Source organism: Manacus candei, unplaced genomic scaffold, assembly GCF_025592945.1.
Source record: "Manacus candei isolate 608988 ecotype Guabito, Panama unplaced genomic scaffold, ASM2559294v1 h1tg000062l, whole genome shotgun sequence".
In the NCBI taxonomy this organism is placed as follows: domain Eukaryota; kingdom Metazoa; phylum Chordata; class Aves; order Passeriformes; family Pipridae; genus Manacus; species Manacus candei.
In genome coordinates, this window is record NW_026138110.1 from 2,884,464 (window position 1) to 2,902,837 (window position 18,374).

The following is an 18,374-nucleotide window of genomic DNA, read 5'->3' on the forward strand; positions in this document are numbered from 1 at the left end:
CATCTGTTTTCTTCTAGGTATCTATGCAGAGCTGTTTTATTTACGCTATGCTTTCTTTATGGAGTAAAGGAAAACAAATCTGATGCACACTTGCAGCAATATTTACCTTTAAAAATAATTTATCTCTTAGCTTATTAGAGGATAATTACTTACTAATAATTACCTAAAAAGAAGTCCATGAATAAATTTAATGTGCAACACTGCAGTAATAATTCTAAATTATTAATCTAACGAAATGTGAAATGTGTTGCTCTCATGTAATGTTTCTGTAGGACTCGGGCAGCTCCCTGTGGTACAGTTTGTAGAACAGGCCTGTGTAGACAGCTGGGAACTCCCTCACGGTTATGTCGATCTTATCAAACCCTTCCCTGTACCCATACAGTAGGAGTTTGGCTACGTTGCTGGTGATGGGAGTAGAGTTTTTTGTCCTGACAAGCTCCTCGAGGTCCATCCACTCACACCTCAGGCACTCCTGCTGGCAGAAGCTGATGCTGAAGGAGGAGGGCTGCAGGCGACAGATGATGTACATGTCCGACTGCCCAAAGGCTCCGGGGTGTTGGTGCTGCTGCCTGATGCTTAGGATGGACTTGAACTCTGACTTGATGCCAGTCTCTTCAAAAACCTCTCGAACTGCTGTGTCTCCTGGGTGGAAAGAGCAACGCTTAGCATTCTTTAAACACTTGGGAAAGGCAGAAACCCTCTAACTCAAAGCGTTCTCTGTTCTGCTTCGTCAAGTTTCCAGGATGTAAGTCTGTTTTTCCAGCACAAGGATAAGCTAATTCTTTGGTCCCTGAACAAAACTAATTGCTGAGTGCCTTTCCTGTGTATATCCTGCAGAATTACCCCTTTTGATAATACTGTGCAGGGGGTGGTTTGACATGGACACTCTGATGGCTGCTGACTCTGCTGATCTCTTAATCCAAGGCAGCATTCCACCCTCCTTGCAGTCCTTTGTATCCCCATCCCTCTCCTTGCTTCTATCCGAGCTGTTGTGTTACCTGCTTCTTTTAGTTCACTTTCAATAAGAAATGAGTGTGCTGGCTTGCTTCCAAAAGCAAAATACATCTTAAAAGACCTGTAGAGATTTGCCATCCTATGGAAGCTTTCATCTTGGCATGTCAGAGGGGAATAGAACAGGCATTTGAGGGGGAGTTTCAAATATTGGAAATAATCTGGACATACAGTGGCTAACAATAGATAACCAAAATGATTAATCCAGCATTGGCCAAATTACTGTACGTTAATGCACATATTTCTGCCTCAGCTCAGCTTCTGTCTTGCTGTGGAATGACCTGTGTGACGTTTCCCAGATGGGGAAGGACACTCACGTACCATTACTGACCCTTGCAGAGATTGCATCTTATGTTGCCCAGAGAGGCCTCTGTGGTCCCCTGGTTTAAAACAGTGGTTGCAAAGCAAAACTCCCTGTGTTTTGTTATTGGGCAGGGGGCTGTATTACACAGAAGTGAAGAACTGAGATAATGAGAAAGGTTGAAGCAGGCTACAGTTAAGGAAATTGTGATAATTAGGGATTTCATTTGAGCATTGAGCTCTGCTTTTAGATAAAGTGCCTTTTTCTGTTTCCCTTTTATTTAAATGTGTGTATATATATATATATATAAATATCTACTGACAGTTAAACCAGAAGAAACACTAGGGCTTGAATACTCAAATACAAAAATGTGTGCACTTTGCTTAATTCATTATGAAACTATTGGTATTACTTGCACGAGTCAGTTTGTACTCATTTAAGTAGATAGCCATGTATTTTGTCACTTCATATAATCACGGGATCTTCAAGCCTTGTAATTGCAATTTTTAATTGTAATTTAAAATGTAGTTCCTTGAATGAGTTTATAAGGTATGAGTATGTAAGGATTAAAAAAAAGCAAAATTAAGCTCTATTATATTTTATGCTTCACTAATTTATATCTTCTTGTAATATAAGATGTGATGCAGAGAATCATAACTTTTATTATTATGTAGTTTAGAAGTGGCAGGAGGGGAGCTGTGGGAGACTTGTTTTCTCCTGGGTGTTTTCCAATACTTACATCCAGGCTCCAGCCATAATCTCACCTGTTTTTTGAGGGGTGGCCTCTGGCTTACTCAGTAGCACTATCCCTCTGGGGAATCCCACTGGAATGCCAGTGCTGGCACAAAAATCCTGCTGGTATCTCCTGGCCTAGAGCCTCTGGCACTAGAAGTCGGAAGAAGCCTGGCTAGACAACAACCACAGCGTTTGGGATTCTTCTGAAAACATGGATCCATTTCACTGTTACATGTATTTGCATTGTCCAGCAAATGGTTTTGATTTTCCATCACTGGGTTTGACAAAAAGACTGAAAATGAGACTCGGGAGTTGTGAAACTAAATTCAGTCATATCCCAATAACTAGAAACTTTCTCCATGTGTTGAAATAGTGAACTGGAATACAAGCCCTGCAAGTGTTGTAAGGAGACTGCTAAAATAGTAGGTATTTCTAAGGTATGGAACAGTCAGGAAACCTGGGCTCAATGCCCAGTTTAAAAAATAACCAGTCTATGGATCATGATTTTAAGGGGTGAGATACAAAGGGGAAAAAAAGCTAAATTTTCTCTCTCTTCATAAACAGCCTTGTTCATTCACCACTGACCAGAACTGCACCAGTGCTTGTCATCACCTGTGCTACGCTGGGCAGAAATGAGAGGTTTCCTCAAATCAGCATTATTTCTTAATACAGAAGAGCTTTATGTCCCTGGTTGAGTAGGTGCCCACAGGACCGAGCTGCTGCACTTAATGCTGCCCTGTGCCAAGAGCTCTTAGTCCAAACAAATCAAATGAATGAGGGTGGGAGGAAGCAAAAGTTGTATTTAATTCTGGTTTGCATGTACAAATGGAGAGCTGGAAATTTTTGCTCAGTGCATCACTGAGGTCACTGCCCTGGATTTCAGTGTGAGCCGAGAGCTCCCTGTTTCAGTTTTATTTAGTTAATATGCTGATTACCTTAATCCTCTGCACTTCTGGCTCATATTACAGCATATCCAACAAGCCCACAAAAAGTCAGCTGACTTCAAGCACTCATTTAAGAGACATTGTGGAAAAGAGTAAATGTTATAAATACAAAACTTCTTTGCCCCAAATGTTACCCAATGTTACCAATATAATGTTACCCAATTACCATTAAGGTCACAGGATCATGTCACTTCATCTGCTCACCATTAATTCAAAGAAACAAATTCAAAGGAGTGGTGTGGGTCATGCTGTATTTCAGTAGTGTTAATGTCTTTGTAACTCTGCTGACGTCTGACCTGTCTTCCTAGGACTTACCAATGTCTTCTCCTGGATTAGACAGACCTCCTGGAAATTTCCATGCATTTATAGTCTGTATTGGAGGAGAAAACATTAATGAAGGATACAGCCTGTGTTGTACTCTCAAATATGAAGGAGATAATTAATATGTGACTTGTTTTCTTGAAGTTGCAGTAGTATTGTTATGACTCCTACAAACAGCAGGAAGTAGGAACTTATTCATTCCTGCTAAGGTGATGATCAGAGACAGCTACAGTCTGTATGAACTATTGGAACAAAACACCTACTGACTGAAAATACAGACTGTCTAACAGTCATTAGACAACGTTGCTGCTAGATAGAGTAGTTGAGTATTAAAGAAAAGCTGCTATAGACAATATAATCTTATATTTAATCACTAATGTATTCCCCTTCCATGGTTTTGGCTTTTAAAAAATGTATATATATTTAATCTTACCAACAGGTATTATGATTGTAGTACTGTTCTATATTGCACTGGCCTTAAGATGACTCTGTGTGTCTGTAATAATCATTTAGTGTAACTTGTCATTTTCATGGAATACAAAAACTGAGGGCTTTTGTGTGATTTATATATAGAAACATTTATTGAATTGCAATAAAGTTCAGTATTAGAACGTGGAGACTTGGTGTTGTTACTTATACTGCTTTAGTTCTCTGTATTTTTTATTTCTTTCCTTATTAAAAGTTTATGTAGGAAGAAGTTACCCTTCACCTAGAAAATTAACGCAGTAAAAAAGCACACTGGCCAAAAAAAAAAAGCTTTTTTGTCCAGTATAGAGGGGGAAAGCTCTCTGCTTTCCAGTGATTTGAAACCCCAACAACTACACTGGAAAATGTTTTTTTTTCCTGGGCATTCTTAAAGGGCTTGGATAGGACTTTGAAGTAATAGATTAAAAATAGTGCAGATGGAAAATACGTATATTTGTCTGCTGGCTTCCAGATTTGCTTTTGGTTCCTGGAAATCTTTGTGTGCTGTGGAATTGTCCTTTCACGATTAAACTTAAACAGCTCTTAAAATTCTGCCAGCTGCTTAATTATTTCTTTTAAGCTTTCAGAACATCCTTTATTCTAAAAGACACCATTTCGGGGAAACTTCATTTTATGGGAAAAGAGAAGGGAAATAAGTGGTGGAACCGACAGTGGGAAACAACTGTCTGAGCTCTTTGCTTGCACTGAGATATTTGCTCACTGCACAAGGAATGTATGGATGTTCATACACTTCAGCATTTAGACTTAATTTTACCCAGTCAATAACGAGCTGGAAAGAGGAGAGTCAGAAACAATCACTTTTTTCCTTTCACCTTCCTCACCTGCTGCACTGTCAGCTTTGTTCTGGAAAGGGGAGCTGAAATAGCTGACCTGGCATATCCCACTTTTCAGAATGAGCTGAGGGAACGGGGAAGAGCAGTGCCAGACTGGTCCTTTTGTGTTTTGGGGCCAGAGGTGAAAGAGGTAATGCCTGGTCAGTATGGAATTGAACCCAGTACCCAAATTAGAGCATCTGATGTCACTGTAGAATGGGTAGAGACACCTGCACTGAAAATGCCTGTGGGGGAGCTTTAACAAAACCACACATGTAGAAGTCAAGCCTCACACCTCCTGGGCTTAGGAAACTACTATTTCCTTCTAAATATGCAGATATTCTTTGAGACATGTTTAAGATCCTTACTAAACGGTAAGCATGCAGTTTTATATTTCTGTGTGTAAGAAGGATAAATAAAGGTCATGTTCCTAAAGTTTACAACGTCCTGTCCTGTTCCTAGACACTCTCTAGAACTGGAACCACTTCTGGAGCCTACAGCATGTGGGGTAGGTTCATGCTTTAACTGGTAGTTTCTCAATGTAAGCCTGAAGGTCCTGCTATAGAAAAGTCCTTGGTGTTTTTATTTATTGTAAGTAAAAATAAAAAAATAAAAATCTTTAATTGCAGGAAAGGAGTTCAGAGGAAGAGAAACACCTTTGTCTTTTGTGTTAGAAATTCAACATGTTGTATAATTGAACCTGCCCATGAAAGCACCCTTTCATTGAAGTTCATTAACTGTGTTGTAGTTACTAATGAACTGATGTTTTGGTCCTGGGAAGAAATGTCCTAGTAGCTATTTCAGGAAAGACAGAAAAATGCAGCCAGTGAGATTCTGACATAGTTTTAACTACATAAAATGGAAGTGATGCATCCAAGTGTATTTCAGTCCACCTAGGTTTGATCGTTTCATGTTAAAACTACAGTTAAATCTCACTGTACTGGAGACACTTTGCAAATGAAAGCATAATGGAAGCTAAATGCCTTTTCTGTGGAATAGCACAGCACAGGCAACTGCCATTGAGCCAGTGAGCTTTCTGCAGCTGCTGGATTAAAAGCCTAGGTTAGCCTGATGGGGGCTGGAAGACATTCCCAGTGATGGATGTTTGGTGACCTCAAGCCACATCACATGACCCACCATCCCCACACTAATGCTCTGGTTTGGCATTCCCCGTTTGTGAGGAATTAGGGATCTTTACACTTGCCATACTAAGGTGCTCTCCAGGTCATGGCCAACCATGGCATGGCTTATTTAAAGCCACAGGCATGCCTGGAATTTTTGAAACCAAACAAAATCAGCAACCTCCTCACAAAATCTGTTTTGAGCCGTGGGGTTTTTCCAGAGGTCTGCATGGATCCAAACACATGATTGGGGACTCTTGGGTCAGTTACGGAAGAAAAATTCAAAGCAAGGAGGATACTTAGCAGTGCTGAGTCAATCATCTGTTATAATTAACAATAAAGGCCTTGATTTTCAAAGCCCTTTTTTATTCCCTTAAAATGGAATACAGCAATCTGTTGATAGATGTGTTCCAAGACACTCGTAAAGGGAAGTAACTTTAAACTATCACAATTCTGGACTGGTATAAAAATAAACATATATTTTGTTTTATACTACAGAGCAAGATTATCTAAATGAACTTCTCTATTTTATAATCCTGTAACAAACTTACCTTATTTCTGTCTTGTACAACCAGGACCTTTCCAGTGCTTTCATCTAGAACAGCACCTAGTAGAGAAAGAAGATTGAAAAAATGCAGTGCTGGACAACGATGTCCAATCTTAACAACTAAAATCTAATGCGTTCTGATAAAGCATAGCAAACCCCTAATGATACCATTTACAGTTGGCAAGGTTTGTTTAGATGAATCACAAAGTGGCTTGTTGGTGGAAAACTGATACACAATAAAAATCACAAAAAGGTTAAGTACCCTGTATAAAAATTCAGAGTTAGCACAGTACCAAGACAAATAATTGCAACATCTAAGTTCCAGATTAGACAAGAAATGAAAAGAAAAACTTGCTTGTGTTAATATCAGAACTAAAGAATGCAAGATCAAGAGGTCACCCAAACAATCTAGCAAAGCTGCAGCAGAGACGTGCCTGTAATCTTGCTCAAGGAACAGAAAATTTTCCAGTGACTCTGGCCGAGAAGCCACCCTTAAGGGGTAAGAATTTTTCTCCAGTGAAATTCATGACAGAACTCCCACCTGCTGTAGCGAAGATCTGAGTGTTTTCTGGTTAATGACACACAAGGTTTCCTACTCAGGGGGCTCCTGGTGCTGATAATGTTCAGCTGGGTGACTATCTATGAACTCATGACAGGAACTCGCAATAATCTGAGTCAACTTGTTAACCAAAAAGTGTTGCTTCCAAGTGGAAAAGTGACACTTCCACTTTTTAAAAAAAACACCTCAGGATGTCTGACTGAAAAGTGCAGCTTTTCCTTATGTCCTCATGCTCAGCCCATGACTTTCTCCTGCAGATTACGAATTTTCCTACTTTCTAAAATCCAAGTGCTTTCATGTTTAATCATCATGTCACACTCACTGGTCCTATTTAAAAACATCCTTCCTTTAAAACAGGCATTTTTCTCAGATTTTTAAAGAGTCCTGTGGTGAGCAGAACGAGTACTGTGGTGCAGCTTACCAGGCTCTTTTCCACATCAGTCATGCATGGGTTTCAAATTAGTAGTTAACTATAAAAAAAATGCTTCTGTCATTTTACAGCAGGAGGAAGAATATACAGGCAGATTTGTGATATATGCATTTAAAATGCTTTGGGGAAATATTTCCACAGAAGGGAATTATTAAAGAATGAGTGTCCAGCTCACAACACCCTCTGTTTTTTTAATAATACATGGCAGACTTCTGTGTAGGAGGAACATTTAAAGGATGAAATACCAGTCTTCCTTCAAGATATGCCAAAGGACATGTTTTGGGAGGGTAGTCACATTTCTGCCTCCCCCTGGCTTGTGACGGTATGATTTCATTCCTCCTGTAAATATTTAGCAGTGTCCAGGTTCAAGTACTCTGCTGATTAAAGAGGGAACAAAAGGAAAACAGGAGTAACTTTGATGAAAGCTGTGATTACTGGGATTGTTTTCTAGTAAAGCCATTGTTCAGCCAAATGGTTTGCTGAGACCAGGGAGAACTGCTGCAGGCAGGAAACTGCAAAGTATCAAGCAGAAAGCATGTGTTCTCTTCTCTGTTTCTATTCCCCTGAAATGTCATTTTTTGGCAGTGAAATGGTCACTAAGATGATCAGAATCTCTGCTAGAGGATACCTAAAACCAAAGCAAAACGAAAGGAAGAACACTAACAGGATTTGCTGTCTGGTCTCGTGTTCCCAAGAGTAGCTCAGAAGGTCCTGAGCTGCAGCACCTGGTTGGTATCAGTGAGATCAGAGCTTGACTGCAGGCCCTGAACTGCAGTTTTAAAAACTCTCCCCCTTGCTACAAATGTGGTACCTGGAGCTTTAAAGCATCCAACACCAGGACTTTCTGGAAAGGTTTATACTTATAACCCAGCCAAGTACTCAGTATTACAACACCGCTTTGTTTTGAATGTTCTCTTTTGGGAAACAGGTAAGCATTAAAAAAATAAAATCCCTTAGACAACTCCAGGTAATGAGTAATGGAGGGGAAAAATATCTTCATCCTACCTTGTCGACCACATGAGTGCATGCACAACTGCTGGCATTGTAAATGGCAGCAGACAAGAGCAGGTACTTGTAAAACAACTCGGGAACTACTTTTAAATCACTTTTGATTCCTTGGGTCATCATAACCTTCCTGTGCAGTTTCACATTAACGCAGCTACTCATTTTACCCATTTCCTTAAGCAACAGGACTGGCTAAGGCTGATAATCCTCAGTGTGTGTGGACTCCAAGGACTTTGATTCAATAAGTAGATTAAGGTAGGTAGCAATGAAAATAACAGCTGTGTTGTAAGGCTTACAGCTGTTGTGACGGAGAAGAGAATAAATGACTTTAACTTTTCTTCCTCTCCTTTCACTTTCCTTCCTCAACTTGTCTGCCTGTGCCATTGTTGCGTGGCATGTTTACAAACACCTTTCTGGGTGGTAGACCAATTCCTCCCAGGAGGTGCAGAATGTTGGAAATGCTTCTGCAAAACATGTTAATCACTTCATACACCAGAGACTTTCCTGTATCTTTACACATGTGGAAAATCCTGCCGCCTACAAACGGATGCAGCGAGTGAGCTGGGAGACACATCACATGTTCCACTATTTCCAAACAATAATGGCCAAGCCCAGTGAGTAACGTTTGCTGCTCTCTGCTTGGCGACTCTCATCCAGTCTGGTCAAGTATGACCTGACCTCGCTTATTCACACCTTTGTCATCACTTGGCTGGACCATCCCGAGGCACAAGCCCTGGCTGTGCAGCGTTCCCTGCGTGGGAAACTCCAGACAGCAGGAAAACCAGCTGCTGGTCTACTTGGCAATGAGACCTGCTACCTGTTGCCTGCTCCCTGTGCTGGTTTCCCTCTGGCCAGCCAACCACTCTCCATGTCTCTGCTTTTCATTTCCAGGATGCTCAAGGGACTGAGTCCTGTATTTCACTGACTGGCCACAGCTTTGAGATGGAGATTCTCATCAGAAAATTGCTTTACTGCAGATACTTTTTAAAATACTTTTTTTTTTTTTGTTCAGGAAATAAAAATGCCTGGGGTTTGCCACCCACAAAATATAAAAGAGCATATTTATATAATTTAATATTTGAATAAAATTAATTAAAAATAGAATGAAGCCCTTCCACTACCCAAGCTCTCCGTCCTAAAGTAGAAAGCTAATGGAATAAACATATTCCAGGTGGTAGCCACACTGCTCAGTGTATTCTTGGGATGTGTTCCATCTCCACTGACAGTGAGTGGAATAGAGGGAAAAAACCACATAGCAATCATTATTTCACAGAGAAATCTGCTTGTCTACATGCCCCAAATGCCTTCCTTAACTCCTCTTTTAAAAAACCTCCCAATAATGAGTAAAAATGCACAGGTTTGAAAAGTGATAGCAAAGAATACAGACATTTTATGTTCTGCAGTTTTTAAATCTGTGCAATAAGTCATGAAATCCATCTACCTGCACTTGTGAAATTTTTCCTTTCCTCAAACTTTTTCCTACTTGCAGAGTGCCAAGTGTTTCAAAGTGGAACTGCAAATTATGCTCTGAAAGTGCATTTTCTGTATTTTCAAATGCTTATTTGAGAGTCTCTCAAGAGTTATGATTTCTCTTACACGAGGTCCTTCCTGACACCCGCTGGGGTCACAACACATCTTTTACATGATTTTCTTCCAAACGACATTTTCAGCTGGGCAGGTCTTAACTTCAGAAAAAAAAAACCCTCTCAATTAGTCCCATTTCCTCAAGCACTCGAGTTACAACCACAAGGAGTAACGCGGAGCTTCTGCTGAGGGAATGCGCTATCCTGCTCCAGTTTAATGCCACATATTTTAATGGTGAGGTTTCCATACCTCAGGAAAACATGCTCCAACATGCCCATTGACAAAATCCAAGGCCGCCTTCGGCTTCCACCCTGCCCTCTGCTGGCCGTGGGACGGAAGGCTCCCGCTGCCGATGGCAGTAGAACTGTTTTGTAATTCAAGGCGTTTTCCCCGAAACTTATTTTCACCTGACCTGCTGCCACACCGAACAATCCATCTTTTGTGAGTTCTTCCTAACTAGGTTTGTCAAATTGCTATTTATGGGTCTTAACACTACTTGGTGAAGAAATAACGTCCCACACAGTCCCTGCAAGGCAAGGACAAACAAGTCAAGGTTGCAATTGGAGAGATTTGCTCTCCCTATCCCATAATTTCTGAGTGTTAAAGTAACCTTTACACGAGGGGTCCAAACAAACCTCCAAATAACAGATTACTGAGAGATGGGATAGGCAGTGGCATACCTGTGGAACTCTGCAGAGAGACAGTGCTAAGACACTCGAATTTGGTGAAGCTAAGTTTTTTTGGCTCATCATCAGTTCCTTGTACTGTGCTATACAAAGAAAACAAACAAACAAACAAACAAAAAGGGGAACCATCTTATCTAGTTCCTTGCAAATGTTCTCAGTTATGGAACAACTTCTTTCCAACCGTGATTGTGGGAGTTCTAGTTGGTTAAGACTATGGTGTCCAGATGTTTGCTTGTAAAATATATTTGTTTGGAATACAGACTTCTCGGCACAGAGCAGCTTTTAGACCACTGTAATTTCAGCTAATAGTTGTTTTAGCTTCTGAACCAATCCCTGTTAGGTCAAGTTGTCCCCATTTACAGACCTTAATGTGAGCATAGGTTAAGCAGATTCATATATTAAGCATCTACAGCAAGGAGAGCGAGCAGAGAAATGCTTTTTTATTTCTCTATGATTGTGGTTACTTCTTCATTTTAAAACACTGCTTGAAATCTTTACTCTCACTTACCTGCAAGGTGAAAAGACAACATCTTTCTCAGAATGGTGTTTAAAAGCGATATTCATGAGCTCCCATTCTACAGCTTCAGGACCACATTTTCTTCACAATTTTCTCCAACTGGAATTGTTTTGAGAAACCTCCATCTGGCTGTTTTTAGCCACATATGCTGTTGTACAAGCACATTCATGAATGACACACTTCCCTTTGTAAAGTCACCCCAACAGTAGTTGGTAGCTGGTTTCCATGTGCTGGTTGTCCAGAGGACCAGCCCATTTCCTACTGTCCTAAGGGCTTGTTCAAGTCTTTTTGTGGGTATCACTCCTGTAACTCACCTGCAACACCCACCTGGTGGGTGGCAAACCCTGGCAGCCTGCTGGGCCCCTCTCCCAGCCACAGCGTCAGGGTGGATGAGCCCTGCTCGGCGTGGTGGAAAGCAAAGCCTTGGGAAGCAGCTGTTGCCACAAGCCCGCTCTGGAGGATGGGGACACGGAGCCAGACGGCAATGCGACCTTCCTGCCGCCACTGAGCCACGGACTCTGCAAGAGAGGGAAGTGAGGAGGGTCAGGGCCACAGCCACCGCTCAGAGACAGCCCCCCCTTGCCCTTGATCTGTGTGGTTTTAAACCTTATTGCGCACAACAACCGGGGTTATCGTGTATTTTCACCTCATTTACAGGGTCAAACTACTGTTGGTGTGAGGAAGGTGCCAGCAACGACACGGGCTGGCAGCTTGACATTTCATGTGGTACAACTCGGTATTCACATGTGAAATAATGGCTTTTCTGTCAGGGTCTCCTGTAAGGCCCAGGGGAATCTACTCATGTGGAGTACCGTGTCTGGTCCTATGCTCCTCAGCACAAGTAAGAGAAGGAGCTACTGGAGAGGGTCCAGTGAGGGGCAACAAAGGTGATCAGGGGTCTGGAGCATCTCTCTTATGAGGAGAGACTATGGGAGCTGGGCCTGTTTAGACTGGAGAAAAGACCATGGAGAGGGGATGTTATTAATGCATATAAATATTCCAAAGGTGGGTGCCAAGAGCACGGTGCCAGACTCTTCTCAGTTTCACTAGAGCACGGTGTCAGACTCCTTGCAGTTTTTTGCCCAGCGACAGGAGAAGGAGCAGCAGCCATAAACTAAAACACATGAAGTTCCACCTCAACACGGGGAAGAACTTCCTTCACGCTGAGGGCGGCAGAGCACTGGAACAGGCTGCCCAGGGAGGTCATGGCGTCTCCCTCTCTGGAGACAATCCAAACCCACACGGACGCGTTCCTGTGTCACCTGCCCCAGGTGACCCTGCCCTGGCAGGGGTGGTTGCACTGGATGATCTCCAGAGGTCCCTGCCAACCCTGACAATTCCGTGGCTCTGTGAGCGCCCTCCGCTCCCTCCAGCCGGCGTTCCCCGCCGCACGGCCGCGGCTCTGTGCCCGTGAGGGGAAGGCGGCGGCTGAGGGGAGCTGCTCCCCGGGACCCCACCGGCCCCTCACACAGGGCCCCCCGCCCGCCCCGCTGCCCCGGGAGCCCCGCCCGGCACTTGCCCCGCAGCCACCGCCCGAAGGCGGCCCGCTCCACCCGCGGGGGCTGGCGCAGCTCGCCCAGGTCCACGCTCACCCCCCCGAACTTGTCCGGCCGCGCCCGCAGCCCCGCCAGGGCCGCCCAGCCCCGCGCCCTCCGCAGCGCCCGCCACAGCCGCGCCATGGCACCCAGCGGGGCGGGGGCGCGGAGCCTCCGCCCCCGGGCGGTGCCGGCCTCTGCTCCGGAACCACTCGGCAGCGGGGCAGCATGTCTGCCTCCTCTTCCAAAAGGAAGAGCAAGGGGCGCCTGCCCGCGGGTGGCGGCTCCCCGCGGGATGCTCCCCTCGGAGCTGCTGAGGGCGGGCCGCTGGCGCTGCGGGTCGCCGACGCCGTGGAGGCAGGTACGGGGGTGCGGGCGGCGGGGACGGGCTGCTCGGGGACGGGCTTCCCCAACCCCGGCTTTCCCAGCCCCGGCTGCCCCAGCGCGGCGCGCTGAGGGCGCCTCGTTTGAAACTGAGTCCCTGCCGAGCCGCGCTCGCAAAGGCGGGACCGGGGGGTTCTCTCGGGCAAAGTCGGCTGGGCCCCTGTGAAATCTGCTCTCTATTCCCGTGGAGCGGGAGCTGGATCGGGGTGGAAGGTGCGGTACCGAGCAGCAGCGTGTGACCGCGGGTGTTCTCCCAGCCCCGTCGGCGTCCCCGCCCCGCGGTTCCCCCTCACGGGAGTCCCCGCGCTCCCCTCAGGGCGGGCGCCGTGAGGGCTGGGGAGGGGTCTGTTGCTGTACCGGTTGGGGAGGGCGGGAAATGCTGGATTTAGCGGGGAAAAAAACGACTGTTTTTTCCCCCTAAAAACATCAGGAGATGACAAAGTCCCGAAAATGCTGCGCAGAACCCTGGCGCAGCTGTCGCTGAGCAGCATGAAGTCTGCGGAGCTCTGCGTAGGGCGGCCGGCCCTGCTCACCTCAGCTGATGGGCGACAGGAGGTGAGACCATTTCTTGCTCCCATAAGGGCTTTTCCTGTGCTTTTCAGCGTTTTCCTGCTGTACTCAGTGGGATCAACATGGAACATGCATTGAGAAAGATGGTGAACGTGCTCTTCCATGTTTTCTGTGTGGTATTTACATCTTCATTTTCAATGCTGGGAAAAGTCCATGCTGCTGTTTTTTTTTTTTTTCAAAATACAACCCCTTCCTTCTTGGAGTGTCTTGAATCATGTCTTAAGAGCTGAATGCTACTTGTATTTTGCTCTGTGGCACCAGGTTTTAACCTAATCCTTCCCCTCAGCCCATATTTTTGTAATCAAGTGTTGCTTAGCTTAACTGGAAATGGGGGGGGGAAATCTCAACTGACTTGCTTTGGAAACTCTTCCTAGGTCTGTACTGCTTGGCCCACTGCAGGCTTTCCAGGTGGGAAGATTGGGCTGAATGAAACCACGCAGAAGAACCTGAAAGTAAATCCAGGTGATGGTGTCACTGTGCAGCCTGTGACTGGTGCAGTCATCCAGGCAGAGCAAGTCGATGTAAAGCTGAGGTATGGAACTTCTTATAGCCTTGTTGAAGAGAGTGATTTTTATTTTTTTTTAACCATTTCCCTTCAAAACTTCACCTTTATATATGGTGGTTTTGTCCTCTGCTTTTATTTAGGTTTGGTTTTTTGGGGATTTTGGTTTTTTTTTAGGATTGGAAACTCTGAGGTGTGTTTTTGTTTATAAGTGAAAAAGGAAAAAAGGAAATCAAAGGTACAAATCACAGTTGTCTGAAAATCATGAATGCTCTGAGAAATCAGCAGTTTATTGATTTGCTGAATGATTTCCTGTACTTACCATTCTAACACTTCACAGAGTCAACATTTGGGTTGATGCAGAATCTGATTATAGTTATTTCCTAAAGTTATTTTACAGTTGCTTTTGAAAGTGTCCCAGCACTTATATTTTTATAAATTAACATCACTTTCCTGTCAGACCTCTGTCTTCAAACATGGCTTTGGTTACAGAGGTGGTTGAAAACACGCATTTCGTTAAAAAAACGCAACCCCATGATGAATTAAATAATTAAAACTAATATATTTCTATTTCTCCATGTTAATATGCAGTGCATTCTTTTTTTGAAGTTGTGACTTTTACTGAAATACAAGCTAAGAATGAGGTCAGAGGAATTGCATGTAGCTTTTGAACTATTTATGATTACTGTGATTTATTTTTCTTTTAGGAAACTGTTCCATAGCCAGAGTTTTCCCACTCAGTGAATCAAGAGTCAGGCTCTGAGGATTGTTTTACAGATGTACCTTCAGATTTTTAAGTCTCATAAATGACTGCTTTTCTAAAATTAGGAGAGAAAACATGAAAACTGTAATTGGTCTGTTTCAAGCCTTGTCATTTACTACAAACTATGGTGTAAGAATATAAATTATTTAAAGAATGAACTGAAGTTCCATTATTCGAGTACTCCCTGGCTTTCTAGATGTTTTACAGGTGAAGTTTTATTCTCTGCAAATCAACACCTCTGGGTACTGCTTGCACGCATAATTCAGCTTTTTCTTCCAGTTAAAAAAATCCACCCTCAACTTCAGGCCCCAACAACAAAATTGAGTATGTGCTTACTCATCAGGAAAGGCCATGATATTTTAAGGGCTCTCCTTTAAATTAGCTTAATGCAGCTCTGTGCGCCAAGTTCCTTTGTTGAGCAGTAGAATTGAGCAGAGGGTTTTCATCTGCAGGTTTAGGGCTCCCCCCGCTGATCAAGCCTTGATTTGCAGCATCTGTGTCTGCTTTAAAAGACCTTTGGTGCTGCTGCCGTTCCCCTCTTGGTGTGGTGCCTTTGAAGGTACAGGTGTAAATGCTTAGAACACCTGTGGAATGGATGTAGTGAGTCTTATCTGTTTAGTCACTTAATTAAATAAAAGACTAGCAAATGCTTTGTGGGGAAGACTTGTACTGTTTTGGTAGTGGATGTGCAGTGCTTAAGGCATGTGCACAGTTTTGCAAGTGCTCAAGGCACTGTTTTAATCGATTGAAAGATTTGCACGTGTGTTTGCAGGGCTGAAAGAGACCTGCCTTATCTGATTTGTTTTCAGTTCAGTAAACGTAGCAATGGCTGTTCTGCCTGGTGAGAAGAGAAGCCTGCATTGCAGGTTCATGATCCTAAGAAACAATAAATCTAATTTAGCATTTTGTTAATTACAGCATTTTCTTTGGAAAAAAACCACCCAAACCCCAGATGAAATAGCTACGCTTCCTTTTGTTGCTGTGTGTGTAATATTTTCAGAGTTAAGATGTTGCTATTTGAAGACTGAAGTACTCATACGTCTTTTCTGTTTGTGGGGTCAAGTCATATACCCTAAAACAGGTCATCCTGGTGCTTTAGTGCTGTGGCCTCTGGTTTGGTTTTGAAGTAGTTATTGCTTGGAAAAGTAATTTTCTTCTTTCCTACCACAGGGATAAAGATGCCACCGTTAATGCCGAGGAAATGTCTGTGTGTCTGCTGAGAAACCTTGGTATGAGTTTTGCCCCTTCTCTTTTGCCTGTTCAATTTTCCTAGTAGGTCATCAAGTCTTGGTTAGAAGAGCAAATATTTTCCTCTCATGGTCTTAATCAAGGGCTTATGGGGGATGTTATTTTGTCTACGCTTCTTTTGGGCTAAACAATTTTGTCTTCGGGCTAAATAATTTTGCCATGTTGTAAATGTGTAATTTGTGTTAGTTGTGGCTCTGTTCCTTCTGTCCATTATACTTTTGTCTGGTCCAAGTTAGGAGTGTTCAACAGTCATTGATGACCTTCTGGCTGATATTGTGACGCAGTTCAGAGTCCACTTGCACTGTGAAGACAAGACTGCAATATGATACACTAAAAATAAGATAAAGTATCAGTATTAGCCTGAAATCCCAGTCTCTGAATCTCTTTTTTATGTTGGTGGTAAATAAGTAAAATTGCTTTTTATTGGGTGGTAGATAAATGTAAGTAAGGCAAAAAAAAAAAGGTAAGTTATTCAAGGTAGTGTTCCTCACTACAAATTGTTCTACTCAAAGAGAATCTTCCAGTCTAGGAATTAATAACATTATTGCTACTCCAGGAAGCAGGAAACTTGAACTGCATTTCAAATTCATGAGTTTGGCTGGAAATCTTGTTCATGCTTTGCCTTTTTTTTATTTTTTTTTTTGTGCCTGTAGGGTATATTCAGATCACATTGCCTCATCTCTCTGTCAATGCACAGGCTAAAACCTGTTTTTTTTTTTAGGCCAGTACTCTCAAAGAAAGTGGGTTGAACATGAAATATTATCAGGTGCACAGCAAATACAAAATTTTTACTTCTTACAATACTAATTCCAATAATCTCCCTTTGTGTGAAATTTAAGAGACTCAAATTAATGACGAGTTTAGTATGAGTGATTACATATGATGCTGACAAATGTTTGTCCAGTAAAGTCTGCTTGTGTACAAAGGGATCATTCAAAGTACCTGAAATTACCTTGAAATTATGTTACTACCTTTTGTTATGTTAATGAACAGCATTTTCTAAATGAATGATAAAGAATTATTCTAATGCAAGAATGTCTGAATGTTACTGCTGCCACAGTAGATTGAAATGTCACCTTCTTTGTCTTTTTTCTTCTTTCATCTTCTCATAGATGGGAAAATAGTTCTACCAGGAAACCTCTTGGCTTTCACTTTCTATGGCAAACTGTGCAACATCGTGGTGATGAGAGTGAAAGGAACTGATGGTGCAGAGCTGAGTGCCCAGGGCAGTGCCATTCCCAGTGACCCAGACCTTGAGAGATCTGATTTGGAGACAAGTGCCTTGGATTTGTCCCTACAGCTCGGCAGGATGGACATCGGTGACAGTCCAGGGGTTGCATCTTTGAGCACACCAAGCAAACCAATGGATCCAGGCTCACCAGTTACACCCAGTTCTGTGACAGCCAGTGGTCCAGACTCTGGTCAGGGAGAGAAAACCCACAGCGAGGGAGATGGTGCAGACCTCACCGAGGATTCGGAGTCAGCTGGGAAAAGCAGCAGTGAGGGACTCCCAGTAACCGGAGCAATGAGCAGTACAGACTCTTTTTATTTCATTTCTTCAAGAACTAGGATCAATTTTATAGAACCCAGGACCAGTGTAGCAGAAGATGGCGACTGTGAGTCCCAGGTCACCTATGACATGATAGGAGGTTTGAGCAGCCAGCTCAGAACTATTAGAGAAACAGTTGAACTGCCCTTGAAGCAACCTGAACTGTTCAAGAGTTACGGTATGATGCCTAAATAGTTGGTTTTCTTCATTTGATACCAGTTTTCTTCTTTAATTTGATTTTTAAAAAAACAAACAAACAAAAAAAAAACCCCAAACCCACCACACATTATCCCAGGAGCATGCACTGATTTTTATGCAACAGTGACCTGGTATACTTGTGTGTCCAAACAATGTCAAGCTGCTTTATGGTTATACTGTATGGGTACTGTGAAGATGTTACAATGAGCTTGTGTGAAAAATAGGTGAGCAGAGAAGAAATGTGCGTCTGTACAAAAATTCAGGTGTGCATAAGCAGAATTTTTGGCAAATAGGAAAGACTTCTTTGCTTGGGTGTTTCAAAGGTGCAATTCTTTGAGTTGTCGTAAGATTTTAATTAATTTTGGTAGAGTCAGTTAATGATATTTTTTTAAATGGAGGAAAAAGTCAGATTAGTTCTTCTGCTGTTTTTATCCCTGGTTGTAGGCTTCTTGCAAAATTTTCAGGAAGTCTTTGGGGCTGTTTACTCAAGCTCTTCAGCGTATGAGGAGTTTGAGTCCTTCCTCTGTGAATTACAGGGTGGAAAAATGAATATGATTACAGTTGCC

General features: G+C 43.0%; 2 protein-coding genes across 3 annotated transcripts in view; one reads left to right on the forward strand and one right to left on the reverse strand.

Annotated features, from left to right (window-relative positions):
• Window positions 1–18: 18 nt before the first annotated feature.
• NUDT6 (nudix hydrolase 6) lies at window positions 19–12,772 on the reverse strand. Of its 2 annotated transcripts, XM_051804955.1 has the most exons (6): window positions 12,579–12,772; window positions 11,374–11,577; window positions 6,692–6,769; window positions 6,283–6,371; window positions 3,307–3,361; window positions 19–642 (listed from the first exon to the last, which is right to left on the reverse strand). In XM_051804955.1, the coding sequence occupies exons 1-6, from the start codon at window positions 12,736–12,738 to the stop codon at window positions 254–256; spliced, it is 975 nt and encodes a 324-aa protein (XP_051660915.1). In that variant the 5' UTR covers window positions 12,739–12,772; the 3' UTR covers window positions 19–253. The 2 variants fall into 2 exon arrangements, with proteins under 2 accessions (XP_051660915.1, XP_051660913.1); XM_051804953.1 differs by lacking the exon at window positions 6,692–6,769 and having other exon boundaries at window positions 6,283–6,338; window positions 12,579–12,770.
• SPATA5 (spermatogenesis associated 5) overlaps window positions 12,722–18,374 on the forward strand; it is a 172,595-nt gene continuing 166,942 nt past the window's right edge. The window contains 6 exon segments of the mRNA XM_051804947.1: window positions 12,722–12,799; window positions 12,802–12,955; window positions 13,409–13,533; window positions 13,923–14,080; window positions 15,984–16,042; window positions 17,174–17,788. Of these exon segments, the coding sequence (XP_051660907.1) occupies window positions 12,737–12,799; window positions 12,802–12,955; window positions 13,409–13,533; window positions 13,923–14,080; window positions 15,984–16,042; window positions 17,174–17,788 (1,174 nt within the window). The 5' untranslated portion in view covers window positions 12,722–12,736.

Coding starts and splice junctions, on each gene's coding strand:
- NUDT6 (XM_051804955.1), bottom strand. CDS start 12,738: ATGGCGCGGCTGTGGCGGGCGCTGCGGAGGGCGCGGGGCTGGGCGGCC. Junction 11,578..12,578: donor CTTCGGGCGGTGGCTGCGGG/GCAAGTGCCGGG, acceptor CCTCTCTTGCAG/AGTCCGTGGCTCAGTGGCGG. Junction 643..3,306: donor TAATCCAGGAGAAGACATTG/GTAAGTCCTAGG, acceptor CTTTCCACCCAG/GAGACACAGCAGTTCGAGAG.